A 22,643-nucleotide genomic window follows, 5' to 3' on the forward strand; every position below is an offset into this window, starting at 1 on the left:
TCCCTTGAGTCTGGGCAGGCCATGGGATTTGTTTCGATAAACAGAAAGCAGAGGAAGGGGCAGTTCCACATCTAGGATCCCAGAGGCCTTGGACACTTCCATTCACGCTCTTGGAACCCCATAGGAAGGGAGGGGCCCAGGCTGGCCTGTGATAGGGTGAGATGCCGTGCAGGAGAGTCCAGCTGTCCCCGCTGGGGCCATGTCAGACCAGCCTCTCGCCTGCTGTCCCCTGGCCTGGCCTTTGCCCATCGGCGCATGAGTGAGTCCGTTCGACACCAGAACTGCCCAGTTGACCTGTAGGTGTGTGAGCGCTGATACATGCTCTATTGTAGTCTTCCTGAGGGGTGTTTGTTTCCCTAAATAGGGCGATACACTTTAGTTATTTATTTATTTTTATAGAGAGGGGAGGAGGGAGAAAGAGAGGGAGAAAAACATCAATGTGTGAGAGACACGTTGATCGGTTGCCTCTCACACATGCGCAGCTGGGGAGCTGGCTTACAACCCAGGCCTGTGCCCTGACTGGGAATCAAACAGGCGACCTTTTGGTTTGCAGGCCAGCACTCAGTCCACTGAGCTATACTTTATATATGCTTTTTGTTATACAATTTGTTCGTTAAAAGTGATGAGGAGAAAATTCTGAGATGTCCTAAATTACAGCAGGCCAGAGGGTGGAAGGAAGAGACAAAAATGGGGTTATTTAGTGAATAACCACAGTGCAAAGCCAGTAAAGGACTGCTCCTACTCCTCAGTGTACACTGGAATTATTAAATTACCCTCCAGGTTATTTCCGAGATTATCTGAAAAGAAAGACTAGCCAGGCGCCCACTGAACCCCAGGGCCTGCGCTGCTTGTCTCCTAACTCTGCGGCACCTGTCCCAGAACCAGCCCCACTTCTCCTCCTCCCGCCCCTGCGTCTAAAGCCGATGTAAATCCTTTCCAACCGGCTACATCTCTCTCCCCACTACGTGATGTCCAAAAAGTCTTGTAAAACTCCAGCACCACGGACACGTCTGTGGTTTCTATCAGCCTTGCTGCAGGTGGTTTAGACTCCATGCCCGAAGACCCATCTTCTTTTTGCTAGCAAAGGGCCAGTAAACCCTTTCTTTTAAAAAGACTTCACCCTGGCTGGGTAACTCAGTTGGTTAGAGTGCCATGCCAATATACAAAGGTGATGGGTTCAGTCCCCAGTCAGGGCATGTACAAAAATCAACCAATGCATGCGTAAGTAAGTGGAACAGCAAACGATGTCTCTCTCTCCCTTCCTCTCAGCCTCTCTAAATCAATAAAAAATTCCAACCTAGTACTTAAAAAAATACATAAAAAGACTTCATCTGTAGAAGTTAAAATTGTTATTTAACAAAAATAGGTAGAACTATAATTTAGAAAAACTTGATTTTTATTTTAGAGTAGGAATTTCTGAGGAAGTGCTGGACTAGCAGCTTAATCAGGGTTGTAATAGAAGAGCATTTGCTAGAACTGGAAGCAAAAAAAATAAGGAACACCTGGAACTGAAAAGCACTATCCAGGTGGACAGGGCCCGGAAGGCTGGCCCTCCTGTCCTGGTGGAGGAAGGCTAGGGCAGAAGGCAAGCTGGCAGTGTTATACAAGGTCTTAAAAACGCACATGCTCTTGGATCCAATAATTCCAGTTTCAGAAATTTATCATGTGATAACAAAAGACGTGTAGAGGAATTCACCTGCACAGTTGTTCTCATTTGTTAGGGTCCTGGTGAGAAGCAGATGGTACGCTTACACTGGGTAAGTGTGGGAGTTTAACGGAGGACCGTTTATAAAGGCCTGCGTGGGGTCGAGGGAAGCCAAGGAACAGCAGAGTGCTTGGACCAGCAGTGACGGGGACACCATGTCACCCTGAGCATGAAGGAACAAGTGGGGGGAGCTATTACGGGAACCCAGCGAGAGTAGCTGTAGGAGAGAACCTCCTACCAGATGTGCTCTAGGTCTCATGTTCAAGGACACTGCCAAGTAGTAGTGCTTTGGGGAGGGAGTGTGGGGAATAAATACTCTAGTGCCCTCCCCTTCCCGTGATCAGATTGCTTGCTGCTGCCTCCCCCGCTGGCCAGATGGGTGGAAGCCCAAAGATTCATTCCTGCGAAGGTCAGCTCCCTGGAGCAAGCGGCACGGTGGGTAGAGGTAACGCGTGGGCCGAGGGCTGATGCATGCGTACGGCACAGTGTGTGAGGCAGCGTCGCTTGTACAGGGAGATGCCGGGAACCACCGAGGGGTCCCTGGGTAGGGAATTTGCTGAACAACTTAGGGTAGGTTAGTGTCTTGGACACCATTAGTAGTAGGGTAGGTTAGTACATACAATACCACCATTATAAATTAAAGACAAAAGATGTTTATAATATATTGTCAAATGGAACAAAAATGTTATGTACATTCAGATCCCAATTTCTACCAGTGTTGTGTGTGTTTATGCTTTTAAAGTATCTGGAAGAGCATATGGCCTAATGCCGTGACTTTCAACCAATGTGCCCCGCCAATAGCCTTGCGGTGAGAAGGAATCAAAATTAATACCTATTTTTTTTGTCAGATGGGCAAAAAAAAAATATACGTTTGGTGTGCTGCAGAATTTTAGTAATTAGTTTATGTGTGCCATGAGATAAAAAGGTTGAAAATTGCTGAAATGTTAAAAGTGCTTCATTTGCTGTGGTGAGATTACAGGTAATTTTAATATCTGTAATGTTGCTTCTGTTTATATTTTGCTTTTCTTTAAGAGGTATAATAAACAATTAAAGTTCTTTTTAGGGAAATGAGAAATATGGCATGATCCCAAATTAATTCCTTGAGTCAAATAAGTGCTAATTTTAACACTAAGAAGGAAAATGCCTTTAAAAATTCCATGAGAAGCAAATTTCATTTTTGAGTATAATTCCAAAATTCTTAAATAAAATTCTTTCAGAGAATTGAGCAGGGGTAATGATCAGTGTGTAGAACTAGGTGGAGGGTACCCTGCAGACTTACTTGGTTCAAGTATTGTCATACAGCTTTATGAAGTAGGTATTCACATTTCCATTTTTAGGTGAGGAAACCCAGGTTCAAACAATCATGCCCCAAATCTCGTGGTTATTAAATGGTAAAACAATATTCAAAGACAGGTCTGTCTTCCTCTAAACCCTGTGTTCTCAACCACACCGTGACTTGGTAGAACTTATCTCCAAACTCAAGACTAACAGATGACAGAGAGAATTCTGAATAGATTACATCATGTCAACAAGGTCAGTAGTGGACCTCAGAAGGTTATGGACACAGCAAAGGCATTGCTTAATATTTAAAAGGCGCTCATACGAAGCATCAACTTGGTGTCTTTAAAAACAAAAGGCAACATCACATTATAAATTCACTAACTGGCTACTATCATAATTCTTTAGAATACTTTTAGAGGTTATTGTCATCGCTTTAAGATGGTAAAAAGTGGTTGGAAAGAAAACGATCTGACCATTACTATAGTAACCTGATGGAAATTCAGTCATTTGTTCAGTATCGACTGTGAACCTACTATGTGCCAGGTACTGTACCAGGCACTGACCACTCAGTGGCAAAGGATAATAATAGCCAACACAAATATGGAGCTTGCTGTGATCTAGGCTCTTTTCTCTGTGTTTTATGTATACCAACTCATTTAATCTTTTTTTAAAAAGATTTTATTTATTTATTTTCAGAGAGGGGAAGGGAGGGAGAAAGAGAGGGAGAGAAACATTAGTGTGTGGTTGCCTTTCACAGGTCCCCCACCAGGGACCTGGCCTGCCACCCAGGCATGTGCCCTGACTGGGAATTGAACTGGCGACTCTCTGGTTTGCAGGCCAGTGCTCAATCCACTGAGCCACACATTGCTTTGCCACCAGCCAAGGCTCACTTAATCTTTATAAAACTCCACGAGGCAGTTACGATGACTGTTGTTCCATTTTATAGACGAGGACCCTGAGGCTCTGAGGGGCTAATGTGTCACAGCTAATAAGCGGTGGACCTGTGACAAAAATACAGATAGTCTTGGCCCAAGAGTCTGAGCAATTAACCATTGCGTAGATTTACCTCTTTAAACAAGAAGTAGCGGTCTCTGTCCTCATGGCAAACAGACATGCGACCAAACCCAAAATTAAATATGCGGTAAGTGCTAAGGAAGAAGGGCCTGACAAGGGTGCCTGACTTACATGGGGACCGGGTGATCAGGGAAGGCTGGGCTGAAGGGGAGCCCCTCAGAGGAAGGGTGGGCGAAGCAAGGGGCAGTGGGAGGGCCACTGAGGAGGCAGCGCCGGGGCACGTGGTCCCAGTGGCTGAACTTCCCTGCAGGAGGCTTGCTGAGCAGCAGAGTTCACTTGAAGGATGTTCGGGAGCTTTTGACGTTTCGTTTTTTTGTAGGGTTTCACTGTAGATGTTTTCTCTGCAGATACTTTCTTTTTTTTTAAAGATTTTATTTATTTATTTTTAGAGAGAGAAGGGAGGGAGAAAGAGAGAGAGAGAAACATCAATGTGCAGTTGCTGGGGGCCGTGGCCTGCAACCCAGGCATGTGCCCTGACTGGGAATCGAACCTGCGACACTTTGATTCACAGCCCACCCTCAATCCACTGAGCTACGCCAGCCAGGGCTAGATATTTTCTTTAAAAAAATAATAATGTTGTAGTGAATCTTAGTGCACCTAGGACTTCCTCAGATGTCTGTGGTCACGGGTGACAGTGGCCAAGTCCGATTCTGGCTTGAGTCTCAGGCAAACACCCCCACCTGGAATTTCAGGTTGATTATCTGAAGGTTACAGGGACACAGTGACGACAAGGGTGGTGAGGAAACTCAGGTACAGAAAGTTGTTTTTGCCATAGACATCCCTGCGTGTCATGGACCACACCCAGGACTTATGACTGGATCTGAATAGTAGTGTGGTATGAATTGGCAGTTCCTATGCTTAGCTTTAACACATAGCAACCATGACATTTTTTTTGCGTGGTCTAGGACTGTACTGTCCAGTATGGCAGCCACTAGCCACAGGTGGATATTTAACTTTAAATTAATTAAAATTAAATACCACTAACAACTCAGCTCATCAGTCACACTGGCCACACTCGGAGTGCTGGTAGCCGTGAGTGGCTCCTGGCTACTTCCCTGGACAGAACAGATTTATAGGACAGTTCCATCACCGCAGTAAGTTCTGGACAGCGCTGGCCTAGAAACGTCTTAATTTGTCCTTTTAAATGGTGGATGAGTTCCACATAGAGCTGTTTGTGGGCAGATCACTTTATCATGCCGCTTCCCACAGCTTTCACCCACAGCCTCTAACATTCTGATTTTGTAAGCATCTTTTACTGTTTGGAGATTGGCATTTCCTAAAGGGCAGCGACTGTGTTCTTCCTCTGTTTCTGTAAGGGCCTCCGGTCACTAAATTGAATAAACAAGGTGGTGGTGCCAGTCACGACGGCCTACCAGACGCTGGACAAGGCCAAATTACCGTCAGGGCTGCCGTGGCCGTGCATGTTTTTAAGCCGTCGGCAGCTGGCGTTTCATCGCGGACAGCGGAGGGACCCAGCGTTTCTGGACATGACTACGAAGTGCAAGGAGTTACTCTGTCCGTGAAAGGATGGCTAAGTAAATGCTACCTCCCTTCTGGCTCTGGTGTCAAATATATATGGACAAACTCGTGCTCCCCTAGTTAATTAGTTAGGGTAGTTATTGCTTGGGGACCAGGGAGGGGATGAAGTGAGGGGAGAGACTGGCTTAGAGCTTTGCTCTTGTACTTCCATTCATTCATTCATTCATTCATCGGGCATCCATCGAGCCCAACACCCTGCCGAACACTGCGCTGGGCACCAGGGAATAAACCCATGGAAACAAGAAGGCTTCTGCCCTCGAAGACCTTACAGCCACCTGGAGGTTTATTCCACGTGGTCCGTGCAGGGACGGAAGTATCACAGGGACCTCCGGGGGCACAAAGGCAGGGCGACACACTCAGCTCGGGGAGGTGAAGGAAGGCTCCCCGGAGAAGAGGTGGAGCCTTCTGCCCATGACGACGGGAGCCCCGAGAGCAGCGATCTGTCCCAGAAGGGTGTCTGTCTAGGAATGTGAGTGACATGGAGTTTTCTGGAGAAGCCAGGAAATGAAGACATGGCTGTGTAGTTCGTGTGGCTGTGGGTTTGGCTGTATTGATTCGTGCATCGGATCCAAACTCCTGGCGGGGAGTTAGACGGCGGCCATCCCTCCCGTGCTGAGTCGGAGCCAGACGCGCCGCGCTGCAGAATGCTGTCATATGTGAGTTGGAGCGAGTCGGATGCCAGAGAACGAGGGAGATTCTAAAAACAGCTTTCGCCAACTGTTGCCGTGATTCTCCCAGGGATTCTTGGCATGCCTCGGGAGAGCCGCCCCAGGCTGTGCGGCTCTAGCCGGGAACGCCCATGGGCAGTGTGGGCAGAAGGCTGAGCCGGCTGCTGTGTGGCGGCTTGTCGGTCAGGGGTGGGAGTTTGGGGGGAAGGAGTGGGGAAAAGTACAGAAGACAGAAAGGCGAGGCCTGGCACCTGCCTCAGGGACATTCTTACTCGCCGTTCTTCTTACCAAACCGTGCAGGAGGGACAGACATTTCCAGCCTGTTCCATTCAAGACAGGGATCCTGACTTCATGTATTTATTTTTAAAGATGTTATTTACTTTTTAGAGGGAGGGGGAGGGAGGCAGGAGACGGAGAGAAACACCGATGGGCAAGAGGAACATCAATCACCTCTCACACACACCCAGCTGGGGACCTGGCCTGCTACCCAGGCGTGTGCTCCTACCAGAATGGAACTGGGCCACCTTTCTGGTTTGCAGGCTGGCGCTCAGCTCACTGAGCCACCCCAGTCAGGGCAGGATCCTGGTTTTAAATGTCACCTCCGTGGTCGTGGGCGCTTTGAGAATCTCCCCCTTCACTGGCTTCCCCTTTGACAAGCAAGGTGTCTTCCCTGGGACTGAGTTGAGCTGAGTTAGTCGTTTACACCTCGGCAGGCTTACACTCTTTGCTTGCTACACTCTGACCATAACCTACCTGCTTGGTCTTTTGTCCCCCAGTTCTTTATAAATAGTGCTTCCTCCAGACAGGCAAGGGGTCTGTCCTGTGCCACGGTCTGCTCCTTCGCACCTTCTTGCTTTTTCAGTTCCTCACTTGCTTGCCTCCCTACCTTTCCTTTCTCTGCATTACCCGCTCTCCTGCACTTACCCTGTTTAACGAGTGTACCCACTGTTCCTGTTGTTCAAAACCCAGCGACGGCCCCACGCGGCCTGTGAAACCTTCCTACCGACTGGAGCTCCCTCTGACTTTTTCCTTTTTTGGATTTTCATATTTATAGTCCAGATCCTGCTGTTTAACACCGTGCTGGGGGAGAAGTCACTTCAGAGGCCACCGGAGGCCTCCATCTCGGCCCATCGTCATCTGTCCTTTGTCTCTCCTCCTGGAGGAAGATGCTGCCATCTAAACGGTTGTGTAATTGAAAAGACGAACAGAACAACAACACTAAAGGACAGAATGCTCTTTCAATGATCTTAATACAACTTCAAGTATTGCGCTGTTCCTTTCCCGTCATACTTACTGTGTTACGGCAGCTCATAAACCATTTTATGTTCGGTTTTTATTCCCCACTTAACGTTATAACCCAAACACGTCCGGTGTTTTTCTCAGTTTTTGTAGCAGAAGCCTAGCATTCTGTCTTGTGGCTGTACTGTCGTTCTGTCAAGCCACTCCCTGCCGATACTATACTTGGGGTGGCTGGCTCTGCCTTTTCAAAGAATTACGTGTTGCTCTCGATTCCATCTCCTCGTAGCTCTGAGCATTTATTCTAACAATTATCCCTCCCTTGCGTTTGATTCTTTCATTATCTTCAGACACCTTCTCTTCAGTCTGCAGGGATTTTCACTGTTGCCTCTCCTAAAATATCTCCATCCCGCCCTCTGCCATTCTCTGCAGCCTCCACTGCTTCCCAGCCAGCTCCCACATCCATCGTTGCCTCGCTCACACTCCCAGCCCACACTCCCGGGGGCCTGGCTGGCAACCCAGGCATGTGCCCTGGCTGGGGAATGGACCCGGCGGCCTTTGGGTTTGCAGGATGACGCCCAACTAACTGAGCCACACCAGTCAGGGCAGAAAGTCTTTTTTTTTTTTTTTTTTAATGATTACACATCAAGTCCAAAGAGATTTCTTCAGTCCTTACTGTTCCTGACATTGACCGTTCCCTTCAGAAACTTCCCTCCCGGGCCTTTGGTGACCTCACATTTACTTGCTCTCTTCTGCTTTCTCTGCCTGTTTCATCGACTCCTCTTCAGCTTCTCTAAGACGAAGGTCTTTCTTCAGGACCTGTTCTTAGCCTTCTTTTCCTTCTCTCCTCTCTTCCCGGGCACAGTCAATCACTCTCACGGCTTAAGCTAATAACTTTGTGCCAAAATTATTTCCACGCCTGTCTCTTTAGCCCCACGGGCCTCACCTCCACCGCTCACCACTTGCATCCATGCTGCTCCCCGGTGCTGGCCCCGCTCCTCCTCCTCACAGTGCACACACTCAGTACCCAGCGCTTCTTTCCCTCCCAATCCAGCCTCTCTGGTGGACTAGGTTTTATCTAGGCTTGTGTATGTGGCCTCAAAACCTCTGAATTGCCTTTTATTCTTTTCTCTCCGCATATTTCACCAGTTGACTTAACATCTGCAATGTATTTCATCTGTTTTCCAATTTCCATTCAAACCCACAGTTTCTATTTAAAAAAAATTTGTGAAGACAAGGTGTGTATGTATTTGTGTTAAAATTTTAAATGATATCATTGGTATTATTCAGATGTAATAATATTGTAATCAGATGTGTTTATAGGGCAAAAAGTGAACATTCCTCTTCATAAAAGTGAACATTTGTCTTACTGTATTTATTCCCCAAACTCTCTTTACATACTATTTTGTTTCCCAGTAGATAAACAGATTGTGGTATGTCCATTCAGTGAAATACTAGTTAGCGATAGAAAGGGACAAGTTACCAATACATGTAACAGTTTGGATGAATCTGAAATACACTAAGCTAAGCAAAATAAACCAGACACAAAGGGCTACCTACTGTATGATTCCATTTATATGAAATTCTAAGAAAGACAAAGCTATAGAAACAGAAATCACATAAATGGTGGCTAGGGATGGGGCAGGGGATAGACCGAAAGCTGTCACAAGGGAATTTTTTAGGTAAAAAAAAAAGTTCTATGTCTTGAATATGGTGGTAGTTACAGTACTTCACATATTTATCAAAGAAGGGAAGAAAGAAAGAACAAACATATATTTTTTAAAAGTGGGATTTTCTGCACCAGGTGGTGAGCTGATTCTAAATTTCAATAGAAAAGGCCAAATTATCCTCCAAAGCGGACACCAATGCACCCCTCCAGCAGCAGAATCAGAGAATGCCTATTTCTCCACACTCTGGCACAAATGGATGTTATCAATTTTTAAAAAGTTCTGCCTGTTCGATGATGAAAAATGTCACAATTCTTGATACTTCAGGCACACAGCGTTAAGATCTTGCTCTGATCGGTCTCTCCGCTTGCAGTCTTTTTCTCTCCAAATCACCACGTTCATTGCTAATGGAGCAATCCTTCTTGTAAGTAGTTCTAATAATATCTCAGAGAGTTGTTAACGATACCCCGCTGCCTGCGGAATGAAGTCCAGACCTTCAGCTAGAAATCGAGCCTGCGTTCTATCCCAGCTTACCTCATCGCTCATGTCTGCCACTGTCCTACCATTTCCAGTAGAACCACTGGCTCAGACTTCTAGCTTGCTGGTTCTTACCCCTTTTCTAGCTTTATTGAGCTGGAATTGACACAGAGCATTGTGTAAGCTTAAGGCGTCCAGTGTTATGATTGGATGGTACATGCATGTGTGTTGGGGAATGTTTACCATAATAAGGTTAGTTGACACCTCCGTCCCCTCATATAATTACTGTCTTGATGTCATGGTGAGAACATGAAAGCTCTCCTCTCTCAGCCACTTTCGAGTATGCAATACGGTGTCGTTAACTACAGTCACCATCGCTGTCCGTTAGATCCTCGGAACTCCTTTATCCTATAACTGAAAGTTTGTGCTCTTTTACCAACATCTCCCCATGCTCCCAACCTCAGCTGCTGAGGGCCACTCCTCTGCTCTCTGTTCCCATGAGTTGGATGTTTTTTAGATTCCACGTGTAAGCGAGAGCTTACAGTGTTCATTTTTCTCTGTCTGATTTATTTCAAGTAGCATAATGCCTGTAAGGTCCGTCCATGTTGTCAAAATTGACATGATCTTCTTTTTCATAGCTGAGTAATATTCCATCATATATACACACATTGCAATTTCTTTATCTACTCGTTCATCGATGGGCACTAAGGCTGTGTCCATGTCTTGGCTACTGGGAATACTGCTGCAGTGAGCATCAGGGATGCAGGTATGTCTTCATAATAGTTACTTCCTTTGGATGTATACCCAGAAGTGGGTTTCACGTGGTAGTTCTAGTTTTAATATTTTGTAGATCCTCCATGCTGTTTCCCGTGCTTCTTGCTCCTGAGTGCACATCAGAATCCTGGGAAGCTTTAAAAATTTTTTTTAAATGTTGATTGATTTTAGAGATACAGGAAGGGAGAGAGAGAAACATTGATGTGAGAAACATCAATCATTTGCCTCTCATACCTCCCTGACTGGGGATTGAACTCATAACCTAGGTATGTGCCCTGACCGGGAATCGTACCCCCAACCTTTTGGTGTGTAGGATGATGCTCTCACTGAGACACACAGGCCAGGGCATTGGCGAGCTTTTTAAAGACCTGATTGCCAAGCCTTGTCTACAGAGATTTGGTTTAGTTGGCCTGAGGTGCGGCCAGGGTGCTTTTGTTGTTGTTGTTTTGTTTTTTGGAGTCCAGGTGATTTTATTATGCAGCCAGAGCTGCGAACCATTGTTCCGCTGATCTACAGCACACTAGTTGGGTAAGTCCCATGCTTTCCTCCCTCCACGTCCTTGTTCACACCATCCCCTCCACCTGGCACGCCCGTCCTGTCCTCCTCCTAAGCTGGCCAATCCCCCTCGTCCTTAAAGAATCCCATAGGGTGCAACTCATCTGCAACTCCACCACGAAGCTCCCTGATCCCATCAAGTATGACTTCTCCCTTCTTAAGACCTTCTGTACTTCCTTCTGACATGCAGTCTGTTTGGCATCACTGTTATTTTTTAAATTTATTTTTTCTATGAGATTGTTGGCTCTTTGAGAAAACTGTAGCTAGTTCATCTTGCTCGTCACTCAGTGGGATACTTCCTTAGTAGCGGCTCAGTAGATACTTTGTAAATTTACTCTGTTCTAGCTTCTTCTACATTTTGCACCATTGCTGCCTCTGCCTGGAACCCACTGCCCCAGATATCCCCATGGCTGTCACTTGTTCGAGTGACATTTATAGTCACTTACCTATTTATTGCCCGTCTCTTCTCACTGGAATGTGCACCCCACAAGGAGAGGCCTTTGTTCTGTTTGCTGTTGTGTCCACAGTGCCCGGCACGTAGTAAGTGCCCAGGAAAAACTTCTCGAGTTTACTGCATGAACTTCATGGACATTCATCCTATTTTGTGTAATCCTCGTAACAACCCCCAGCAGGCAAGGTGGGCGAGACCAAACCCACCATCAGGTAATTCTTGGACTCTTTGAGTTCCGAGCAGGAATATGGCTGCTCAGTTGCCACAGGAATAAAGGGGCTTGTTTCTCCTTCTTTTCTCACGCCTTGTTCCTTGCTTCACTCCCGTAGGCTTCATGGGCTGATCTCTCCCTACCTGCATGTGCGAGCTCCACCACTTCCCTGCACATGGCTACTCCTTGGGACCAGACACACCAGCCGTGAGCCCACTCCTTGGGAGGCAGTGACCCTGGGGCGGGGTGGGCAGGGGGTTCTGGGCCCCCGATGGGGTGCCCCCTGGGCCTCTCAGACTTCTCCCACGGTAGGGAGGATGCACTTGGAGGAGGCCTGGACGGGATCTTGTAAGCTGGGACCTGTTTTGTGTCAGTCTAGGGGGATGGACCCTCTCTCCTCCCAAAACCAGATGGTAAGCCTTTTGAGGACCTGAGCTATTTCTCCCCCTCTCCCAGCAGCTGTGTGGTTTAACTGGAAAACGGAAGATGGGGGCTGAGCCTGAGGTGAATAAACTAATCTCATTGGCTTGTTTCTTTATCTGTAACATGAGAAGTGGATGCAAAAACCTCTGAAATGGCTTCTTTTACACCTTCCTCCCCCTGACAAGGAATAGGCCACAGTAGGGACTCAGAGCTGTTTTCTGGGATGAATGCTCTAAGGCCTTGGCCTCATTCCTCTTCACGTCAGGAGAATGTGTGTGGGTGTGTGGGCATCCATGTGGGGGCATGTATGTGCACTTGCACGCTTGCTCGTGCGCACACACACACACACACACCCTACCTTCTGCCACTCATTCCACCTTGGACTTCCGAGTCACCGAACTCACCAGAGGAAGTGTTGGGGCCCAGGGAGGCATTTTTCTACACACTGAAGGGGATGCTCTAGATCCTAACAGAAGTAATATTGGTTTTGCTCCTTAGAAGCTTGGAGACTATGGGACCCTAGGGAGCTCACTTTCCTGGGAAAGTTGGTGACCCTCAGTCATTTCTATGATCTCAAAATTGTGACTTTTATTCCCAAAGGATGTCAATCCCTTCTTAACGTCTGCGTCAACATTTCGTCTCCTTGAGTTGCCTGAGAATCTAGAGGGAGCCTCCTTTCTCTGACACCCTGGGTTCTGGCGTGGGTGGGTGCTTCCTGGAGGCTGGGGCCGCATTTGAAAGGTTAAACCTCTCCTCGCCCTCAGGTGGATGCTCTGGTTGAAACCAGCAAATGTATAATGAGGGTTTACCGTACCCCTCCGCCCCCCCGCCCCGCCCCGGTGCTGTGGGAAACCCTAAGCAGGATGACACCAGCTTCAAACTTCATATTCATTTGGTTGGGGAGGCCCAGCCTAATTTCATGCAAGATAAAATAACAGGACAAGACAATTTAAGAATCACGCCAAGGTGGTCAAATGAAGTTTTTCCACAATGAGTTCCGAGAACAAAGAAAAGTGCATACGAGGTCCCAGATCTAGGGCCATCGTGTCCAGGGATCAGACGAGCTGGGACAAGCGTTGCCTCCACATAGTAACTCACTCGGAGTTCCTGAGCCGGAGGGCAAGGTCTGCGACGCTTTCTGTCGGTGGGGGTGGGGGTGGAAGAGAGGGGGAGCAGCACCGTTTATAAAGAGGCGGAGGCATAAGAGAGTACAAATTGGAAACATCAACAAAACTATCTTTAACCTTCATTCTCAATGACCTTCCTTGAAACGAATGGGTCGGTGCCTACGGAAGAAAGCGTGAGAAGGGCCTGTGACTGCTGGAGGGGTGAGCTGCAGGGATGGGCCCGCGGGGGTAAAGGGCCGGGAGCACGACCTGGGCCCTCCTTCTGCCTGTCGCTGTGGATCCTTCGCGTTTCTTACCGCCCACCATCGTCTCCCAGGCTAGTGCGACAGTGTCTGCAACCCAGACCTCGAGTGCCTGCCTCGTGCACCGCAGCAGGACGCAAAGGTGCAAAATCGCCAATGCCACGCCGCGTGACCTTTAAACCGCAGAGCGGCCTCGGAGTTAGAAGCCTGGCACGCGGCAGGTCCCGGACAAACATTAACTCCCTTCTAGGCTTTCCCCCCCCCCCCCCGCGCAACAATAACCCCCCAACGCTAATCCTCTGACGTTCTCTCCACCTCCCCAAAGCGCTGCTTTCTCTAAAAGGGCCTGGACAAACGCGGTTCTCTCCAGCACCACGTCGGTTCGGTTCGACAGGCGCCTTCTGCAGGCCTACTACGTGGGGGGAGAGTGCGGGCCGCCCCGGTCGGGAGCGTCTGGTCCCAGGGACCCGGACGGGGGGCCGAGCCTGCAGACGGGAGGAAGGGTGGGCAGGGCTGCCCGGGCGCTTTTCTCACCCCTCTACTGCCAGTCAGGCTCCTGGGAAGCGAGCCGACCTTCCCGCGGCTTTGTCCTCTCTGCCGCCCCGAGGACCGTCCCACAAACGCAGGCGTCCCGCTCCCACCTGCTGCCCCGCACACAGGCCGGCAGAGCGAAGCCGGGCGCCGGGGGAGGAGCGAGAGGCCCGCCGCGCTCCGGGCCGGCCGGGTTTCCGGCTCTGACCCCGCCGGCCGGCCGGCCTCCTTCCCTCTCTCCGGGCGCCCCCCGGGACGGAACGCGCGGGGCCACCCGGCGGCGGGACCCGGTGTGGGGTGCGGGCCGGCGCAGCGCCGGCTCCCCGCCGGGCCCGGGCCTCCCGCGTCCGCCCGCGCCCCCTCCCGGGAGGCGGGTCCTGGGGGAGGACCCGGCCCGGCCCCGCGCCGCGCAGCCCCGGCGCATCCGAGCCCGGCGTCCGCCGTCCGGCCCCCGCGCAGGCAGGCGCCCGGCCGGCCGGGAGGTGGTGCTCGCCCGCCCGCCCGCGCCCGGGCCCGCGCGTTGCCCGGCAGCGGCTCCGAGGCTCCGAAGGGGGCGGAGCGGCGAGGCCGGCGTGCGGCTGGCGGCCCCTGTCCGCGGTTCCGGCCCCCGGCCCGCCCCCGCCTCGCCGGCCTCCCTCCGCGCCGGTGCGCGGCGCCCCGTCCCAGCCGCCACCGCCGCCGCCGCGGCCGCCTCGCCGGGGTCTGAGAGCGCCGAGCCGCAGGGCCCGGCCGGGACTGCCGGGGGCGCGGCGCCGACGCCGAGGCGCGGCCATGGACGGGAAGACCCGCGCCGGGGTCGCGCTGGTCCCGGGGCCGAGCGGCCGCGGGCCTTCCGCCCGCCGCCGCCGCCCGGGGCTGCTGCTCCCCGGCCTCTGGCTGCTGCTGCTGGCCCGGCCGGCCTCGTGCGCCCCAGGTAAGCACCGCGGAGACCCTCGGGCCGCCGCCGCCGCGACCCTGCCTTCCTTTATTGCTGCTATTTTCAAAATCCGGCTTTCCCCGCCCAGACTCTTTTATTCTCCACCGCTCCCTCGCCCTGCTTTCTGGAGATGCTTTTCCATTCTTCTTGGGCCCAGCAAATAAAGGTACGGAGGAGATAAAGCAGAGAGCTAGCGGATTGTGGCCAATCTTGCTAATCATCTGCAAAGCTATCCTGTTATCCTCGGAGCCCGAGGCGGGTCAGCTGGCTTCGTCTCCGATTGTGCCTTTATTTTCCCTGCAAAATGCAGGCAGTGGAATTGTATTTGTGCATGGCTGTGTCACTGGTATATGAAATGTTTGGGAATAATACTTTCTGTCAGGCAGAAGGGGGACAGTCAGGGGTTGTGTGTGCTTTAAAGCGGTGTTGCATTACTCTGAGTATCCCTGCGTCCCCCCAGATGCAGGAAGGCTGGCCGTGTCCCCCAGTACGCCAGGACACAAAGAACATTCAAAGAATCTCTCTTGGAAAGCGCCCTGGCCATAGGTCTTTCCAGGGAACTAGCTATTGCTTTTACTTCTGCAAAGGCATTAGTACAATAGAGTGTGCAAATATTGTGATTCTTAAGTGTCAAGGCATGAAAGGAGTCGGGGTTGTTTTTACAATAGATACAGTTTACTGACGGGTCGTCAGCCTGGAATTAAGGGCATGATTTATGAAGAAGCACGTAGGCGGGTTTTGTTGTTCAGGAAATGATTTAATTCGTATCGCTCCTCTGAAATGTTTATTTGTCCACCCTGAGCACACACACAGGATGGTCTGGAAACCATCTCTGAGCTGACAGGCTGCAAGCCGGTGGTGGCCTCCGGCGCGCGCACACTTGACCACTTTGGGGGCTCACTTTGGTGGAGTGAGCGGCTGTGGGTGGACACAGAGCAAAGACAGAAAGCCACGGAAGCCACTCCGAACCCTCCCTTCTCTTGGGAGCAGGGCCAGAGGACTGCCAAGTGGCTTTGGAAGGAAGCGGAGCGCGTTTGAAGGTGTCCCTGAGACCTCGCTGTTGGAATTATAACCAGCGCCGTGTGGGGGCTGGTCCGGTGGAAGCCCAGGAGGAGACTCCAGGGGTGGTAGAGTGGAACCACTCCTGTCCCTGAAGAGGAAACTGACTTGCTCAAGGTCACGGGCTAGTTTGTGCAGAGTCATCAGTTTTCAGCTCACCCCGCTGCCCTGACCGGTAGGCGCACACACACCCGGGCCCTCCGCAGAGCTGTCCCCGGGCCGGTGGAGCCGGCCTCAGGGGGCCACATCAGAGCTGCGGCTGCAAGATGGGCCTCTTCCCCGGAGTCTATTGAGGCTGCAAACAACTTTGCCTCAATGTAGCACCTCGGGGCTCAGTTCTGCTCCCTGTGTGTGGCAACCCCGTGTGTCCAGAAGAGGAGAGGAGACCCTGGGCTTTCTGTGAGAAGAAACGATCGTGAAGACTGCCCTCGGCTTGAGTCAACAAAGAAAGCCCATCTGATACTGATGGGGTCCTCTGCTGCGGGACAGGCAAACCAATCATTTCCATTTACTGGGGGCGGCCTGTGTGCCGAGTGCTACATTCTGGATGTGAGACCCAGTCTCCTTGTGGGGTAGGCGTCACTGTCCCCATTTTACAGATGAGGAGACTAAGGCTGCAGGAGTTTAGGTTAGTTTGACTCCAAACTCTGTACACTCCAAACACTTAACCTCTGTACAGCTTCCCCATGCCAATGTGGCCCTCTTGGATATATAGCAGAGATGGCGAAGATAAGGGACTGTTTTGATAATTCCGATATCAGTAGTGGAGTGGTTTGTTCTGTTCTTCCATAACTTTCTCTTCTTTAGAAGTCCGTTCCCGTTTCCCCTCAGTGCACGAAACACAGGCAGGCAGACCCCCGTTTTAGTGCACGTGGGTTCACTGCGCTTCACAGGTGTTACGTCGTTTTTAAAATTGAAGGCAACACCCTCCACCAGCAAAAAGATCGCGACTCGCTCTGTTAGGGCAGCCTGGCAGCGGCCCACGCTGCAGCGTCTCCGAGGGGTACCTGTATTCAGCCTCAGACATGTAACGAGTTACACGTCCACTCTGGAGCCGGCATCGCAGAAGCAGCCCAGTCCTCGTCCTCTCACTGACGTGTGCGTCGGGCTCCTCCGGTTCGCGCAGCTGCTTCTAGGCTGGGTACAGACCAGGAGGCAGCTGTCCTCTAGGATCCCGTTTGGAAACACGAAGCCGTGTGCAAACCACCGCAGACCCTCTCGTGGGCTGTTCACGGGCGAGGAAGGCAGTGGGTTGAAAGCGTTCCAGGGCAGATCGGTCACAGGTGGCCCGGGATCCACTTCTTGAAGGCTGCGAGGATTGAAACCCGTGCAGGGTGGTTTCCTGATTAACACACGGTGAGTGGCGGTTGGTCCTGGGAAGAGGTTGCGCTCCAGTTGTTTGGCCCTGGTCTGCTGTCTGTGCCGCCAGGACCCTCCGGCTCCCAGCCCTGTGTGTTGTGTTTTCACCCTCGCAGCGCGGGTGGCAGAGGCTTTGCTGGACTCCGGCCTGGTGGTCTCTCTGAAGCGTAAGCGGCATCCATCGGAGCTGGGCACGTCCTAAACCCGTTTAGGATTTCTGAAGAGAGACTCCCGTCGCTCGCTCCTGTGGCGGTCTGAAAACTCCCCGCTCCGTCAGGGGGTTTCTCGTTCCTCCTGAACTTTTGTTAAATGGAGTCTGCTTTCGGGCTTTATTTGAATTTCTATGTTCTGTCGATTTCTTGTCTATTTCCATTTCATTCAGCATTTTGGATGGGCCCGTTTTTGTTTGTTTCCGCATTTGTAAGTGTGGTCTCGACTGTCCGCTGTTGTGGAAACAATCTGTAAGACTTGGGGTTTGCTTTTGAACGTTGTGCTGTTAGGAGACCCAACACCCACAACGTAAAAGGAAAGGATTGTGCCCATTTTTTCATGGTGTTTCTTCAGGGATAAATATTTCTCAACATGGTAGTTCTAATGAAACTGAGAACTTTGCAGATCACTTGAAAAGTATAGAAAAGCAGGAAATTCTTCCACAACCCATAGAAGACACTGTAGGTAGTTTTGTCTTTTCTTTGTTAACGTTGAAAAAAATGAAAATTGAATTACTTGCACAATTGCATTTACTTCTTCCACTCGATATTTAATTTCAGCATTTCCCTGTTAATGGTTTGAAAACACAGTTTTTCATCCTAATAATTACTTAACAATTCCTTTATTATTTCCAGTTTTCTTTTGCCTGTTATAAACAATGCTATGATAATAGGTATTTAGGTAAGGCTTTGTCTGAATTTCTTTGTGTGTGGGCTTTTTTTTTTTAAAGGATACATTCTACAAGGGAAATTAGAATGTAACTTAAATCTGAGGCCCACCAGGCTGGGTCTTTGAATGTTTTGGTCAGTATGGTGGGTGCCTAATAGTGGTTGTTGATTGAATCAACTTTTTATATGAAACTGTAATGCTGAAATAAACCCTAGCAGGTTATGTGGTAGCCTGATTCACATCAACATCACTAGCATTGAATATTATTAGTAGTTTTAAAATCCATGTTAAATAGATTTTTAATACATTGCTTTACGTTTGAGTTGAGTATTTTTTTTCAGTTTGTATGTGTAGTCCATGAATTTTCTCTGTGTTTTTGCTCATGTATCCGTTGCGGTATGTATATTTAAATCTTTCTATTTATTTATTTATTTTAAAATATTTATTAAGGGAGGGAGAAAGAGAGGGAGAGAAGCATCAATGTGCAGTTGCCTCCTGCACACCCCCTACTGGGGACCTACTTGGCCAGCTACCCAGGCATGGGCCCTGACTGGGAATTGAACCAGCAACCCTTTGGTTCACAGGCCAGTGCTCAGTCCACTGAACCCCACCAGCCAGGGCTGAGTCTTTCTATTTACATCGTGGGTAGCAAACATCTTTTTCTCTCCTATGTGTTACATTTTCCCCTTCCCATGGGGTTGTGAAAATTTTTACGTAATTTTGAAATTCAGGAGTTTTTGATGATTTCGATTAGCAAAATCAGCTGTTCTGTGTTGTATTTTTTTCATGGCATTTATACTTAACAGCAGGTTAAATTTTTATCTTGCTTGATGTGCTATTTTATTCTTAGCCATTTTGAGGTGAATATTTGTTATACTTTGTAAGTGGTTTGGTATCCTATAAACAAAGCCTAAGATAAATGTTTAAAAGTGTGAGCCCTCGACCTCCTGCATCACCACCTTGGGGGTGGTGGGAGAGCTGTCGCTTGTTGAGACTGTAGGTTTCTGGGGCTTGCCCTTGACCCGCATTAGAATTTTTGGTGGGGGTGCCTGGGAAATCTTCATTTTTAACAAGTTCACAGCTGATTTTAAGGCACTTTAAACTTCGGAACCACTGACCCAGGTACTATAAATCCAATAACTGAAAATTTAATAGCAATTTGGGGGGCCAATAATGGCACTTAATATCTTGCAATTCCCTTTCCATTGTTAGAACAGTTCATTTGAAGCAGGACATTGAAACAGTTATTTTCCCATCTGTCTATCTCCGTTGCTTGGCTTTCCTTGAGTTGGGAGTCAAAGGGCCTGCCTGGAGGACTTCATTTGAAATTTTCACTCCCGTTCCCTGGGGAACAGCTGTCGCAGCCTTTGTCAGGAAATGCCTCCCTTAATCCTGAAAACAGAGCTCAGCCAGGGCGTTGCTGAAAGTCGCCAGGGACCGGGGAGCCACAGGTTTTCTCTCAGTGCCCTGGGTGCTCGAGGCAGCTAATTACTGTAATTAGACTCACACTAGCTTGATTTTCCCAGATAGGAAGATGCTGTTCTAACTGATCTAATTTGTTGCCAAGTTGTGACCACCCACCTTTCAGCTGCAGCTCCCAGCCATGGGGTTCCTCTTTCACAAGCCTCGGCAGCATGGTCGGTGGGAAAGCACGTTGGACCGTGAGCTGGCAAACCCGTGAGGGCTCTTTGCTGCCGCTGGCTGGCTTGGTGACCGTGGACAAGTTACCTCGTCTTGGGTTTCTTCATCACCATAGGAAGGGGTCTCTGGGATGGCCACTGAGTTCTCTGCCAGCTCTTGCCTTTCAAGCCCAAGTGTGGGCTGCCTTGGAATGTGCTTGTCACAGATAGCGACTGTCCTGTGTCATCTGAGTGTTTGTGAGTGTTGCCATCTGACTGTCCTGTGGACGGTGTAGCCCAGGGACCTGCAGAAGGCGGTTCACGTCCACTGATACAGGTACTTCTTTTTCGTAAACCCTCCCCTGCTCCTTCCTCCTGCATTCGCACCCCAGGACACCTGCTTGGCTCTTTCTTCATCTTTTTCTTTGTCTCTCCCTTTCCCCCATGCTGCTTGGTAATGCTTTAAGTCCCTAGTGCTATTGCCTGCAGCTTCAGGCATTGCATCTCTTCCTTAGGGGAAATCTCACCTTTGCTACCGAAAGTGTGGTCCGCAGACCTGCAGCGTCATTGCCACCTGGGAGCTTGCTAGACATGCAGAATCCCAGGCCCCACCCCAGACCTTCTGAACCTGCACCTCCCAAGGCCCTGGGGTGATTTCACTTGCATGCTTGAAGTTTGAGATGCTCTTGAGCTGAGAGCTAATGCCTCCCTTTGCAACCTTCTGGGACGGATCTGTGGGGCCCGAGCCAGCCCAGCCAGCTCTGGAGTCCATCCCGATCTTCAGAGACCTTGAGATACACCCACCTTCGGGATGGACTGAATCTGTGCGAATGGTGTGCAAGAGCCCCATTCCGCTTGATCAGGCAACTTCAGAACAGAATGGTTTTCCGGACCTGCTGCCCTGATTCATGACTCACTCATTCATCGTGGACATGTGGCTGGTTGTTAAAATACCGACATACAGCCACGCAGCTGGTAAATAGCTGCTACACTGAGCGCCCCCACCTGCCTAAATTCTTTGGGTCTGCATGCTGTCCCGCGGGATTCTTCTCCTGGGACCCCTCCGCCCCCAACCTTCCCAAGATCCAGCAACTGAAGGGTTAACGCTCAGTGAGCAGCAGCCTCTGGACGCTGCTTTAGAACAGCAGCCCTTCCTATTGGTTGGTGCACGTGCCCACCTGTCGTGTGCAGTGTGGAGTATCACCAGTACCTGCGTCCCTGCATCTGTTCATCTCAGATCCAGCTCTTTTAAAAAAGTGTGTTAAATGGACGCATTGGATGGTAGGACAGTCCGAGGCCTGGGAGACCCGACCGAGGGAGCCCTTGTAGTTGGGAGAGAAGAAGACCAAGGACACAGGCCCCGGAAACTAATCTTCAGGACCAGGGAAGAGAGGAAAGAGCCCACGGGGGAAACTGGGGGACTGTCCCAACTGAGTGGTGTCATGAAACCCAGGGGAGGGGACAGCTTGTATGTGGGTGGTTGTCGCCTCCTGGCCTCTGCAGCCGCACAAAGCTGTTTCTCAAAGGATGGGGCGAGGGCTCCTAGAGCAGAGTCACCTGGGTTCTTGGTCAGGGTCGAGCCAGACCTACTGCGTCAGGGGCTGCCGGAGGTCTCACAGTTGTCATGTGCTCGATAAACTGCCCCAGTGATCCTTCTGCCTGGTGAGGTTTTGGTTACCCCTGCAACTAAGAGGTGGAACAGGGTCGATGGAGGTTTTAGAAATGCATTATAGACTCAGTCATATTTATAGGCTTCCATGAAAAATCAGTAAAGATAGAGTGGCTGGAAATTTTTTAAAAAGATTTACTTATTTTTAGAGAGGGGAAGGGAGGGAGAAACAGAGGGAGCGACATCATTGTGTGGTTGCCTCTTGAGCGCCCCCTACTGGGGACCTGGTCTGCAACCTAGGCATGTGCTCTGACTGGGACTCGAACCAGTGACCCTTTGGTTTGCAGGCTGGCACTCAATCCACTGAGCCACACCGGCCAGGGTGAGTGGTTGAAAATTTAAGAGCAGAAATAACTGAAGGATAAGTCACCCAACGTGAGGATGTCCACGTGGGCAGAAAGGCAGACCATAAGCAGGGCTGGGGAGAGAGCGTGTCAGGAGAAGGTTGGGAGTGAAGTCCAAGGTGGCAGGAGAAGTTTCTAGTGATGCCTGTGCATCCGTGTTGTGGTTTCTGTCCTGCAGCATCTGACATTCTGAGCGTGGCCAGGAAGGCGGGCGATTGGCCGAGTCAGGGTCGGGACTCCTAGGGCGGGTGCGGTGGAGAGTCTAGAGGAGACGAGGGCAAGATGCAGTCTGGATGCTGTGGTCCAGAATCCAGGCTGGACGAGGAAGGGCCAGAAGCCGTGGGTGAGCAGTGAGGAGGGGCGAGGGCTGGAGGGGTGGGTGGTGCTGGCATTTACGGCTTCCGAATGGGTCAACTCTGGGGTTGGTCCAGGTGAATGACCCAGGGCAGGGGGTGGCCTTGGCAGTCCCTCGTCGTAGTGGAACTCGGGCGAAGGATTTCGGGTGAATAACCTGTGGGTGTTGGGTTTGCCAAGAAGAGGTAGAAAGGCCCGTGCATGGGCTGCCAAATTCTCAGTGAAGGAAGGGACGTGACCCAGAGACTGCTCACTGCAGGGGACGCAGTCTGTCTTTATTCTGTCCGCTTTTCTCTCTCAGGCCCACGGCCCCCATCCGCACGTGGGCCCCTACTGTCGTTCTTGCTGGCTGTGACATGGCCCCATTTCTGTGCTTCCTCCAGCCACTTCCTCCTTCACCTCCAGCTGGAGGCTCCTGGTATACACACGTCCGATTCCGTGGCCTCCTTCTTGCTTAGACGTCTGTGCTGGCCGCCCAGGGTT

The 22,643-nt window shown here is 50.4% G+C and overlaps 1 protein-coding gene across 1 annotated transcript in view; it reads left to right on the plus strand.

The window, feature by feature from the left end:
- Positions 1-14,640: 14,640 nt before the first annotated feature.
- KIAA1549 (KIAA1549 ortholog) overlaps positions 14,641-22,643 on the plus strand; it is a 123,974-nt gene continuing 115,971 nt past the window's right edge. Inside the window, exon 1 of the mRNA XM_045855665.1 lies at positions 14,641-14,874. Within this exon, the coding sequence (XP_045711621.1) occupies positions 14,733-14,874 (142 nt within the window). The 5' untranslated portion in view covers positions 14,641-14,732. The remainder of the gene's footprint in view (positions 14,875-22,643) is intronic.

The sequence above is a fragment of the Phyllostomus hastatus genome, unplaced genomic scaffold, assembly GCF_019186645.2.
Source record: "Phyllostomus hastatus isolate PE091 unplaced genomic scaffold, TTU_PhHast_1.1 phas_scaffold_114, whole genome shotgun sequence".
Taxonomy (NCBI): domain Eukaryota; kingdom Metazoa; phylum Chordata; class Mammalia; order Chiroptera; family Phyllostomidae; genus Phyllostomus; species Phyllostomus hastatus.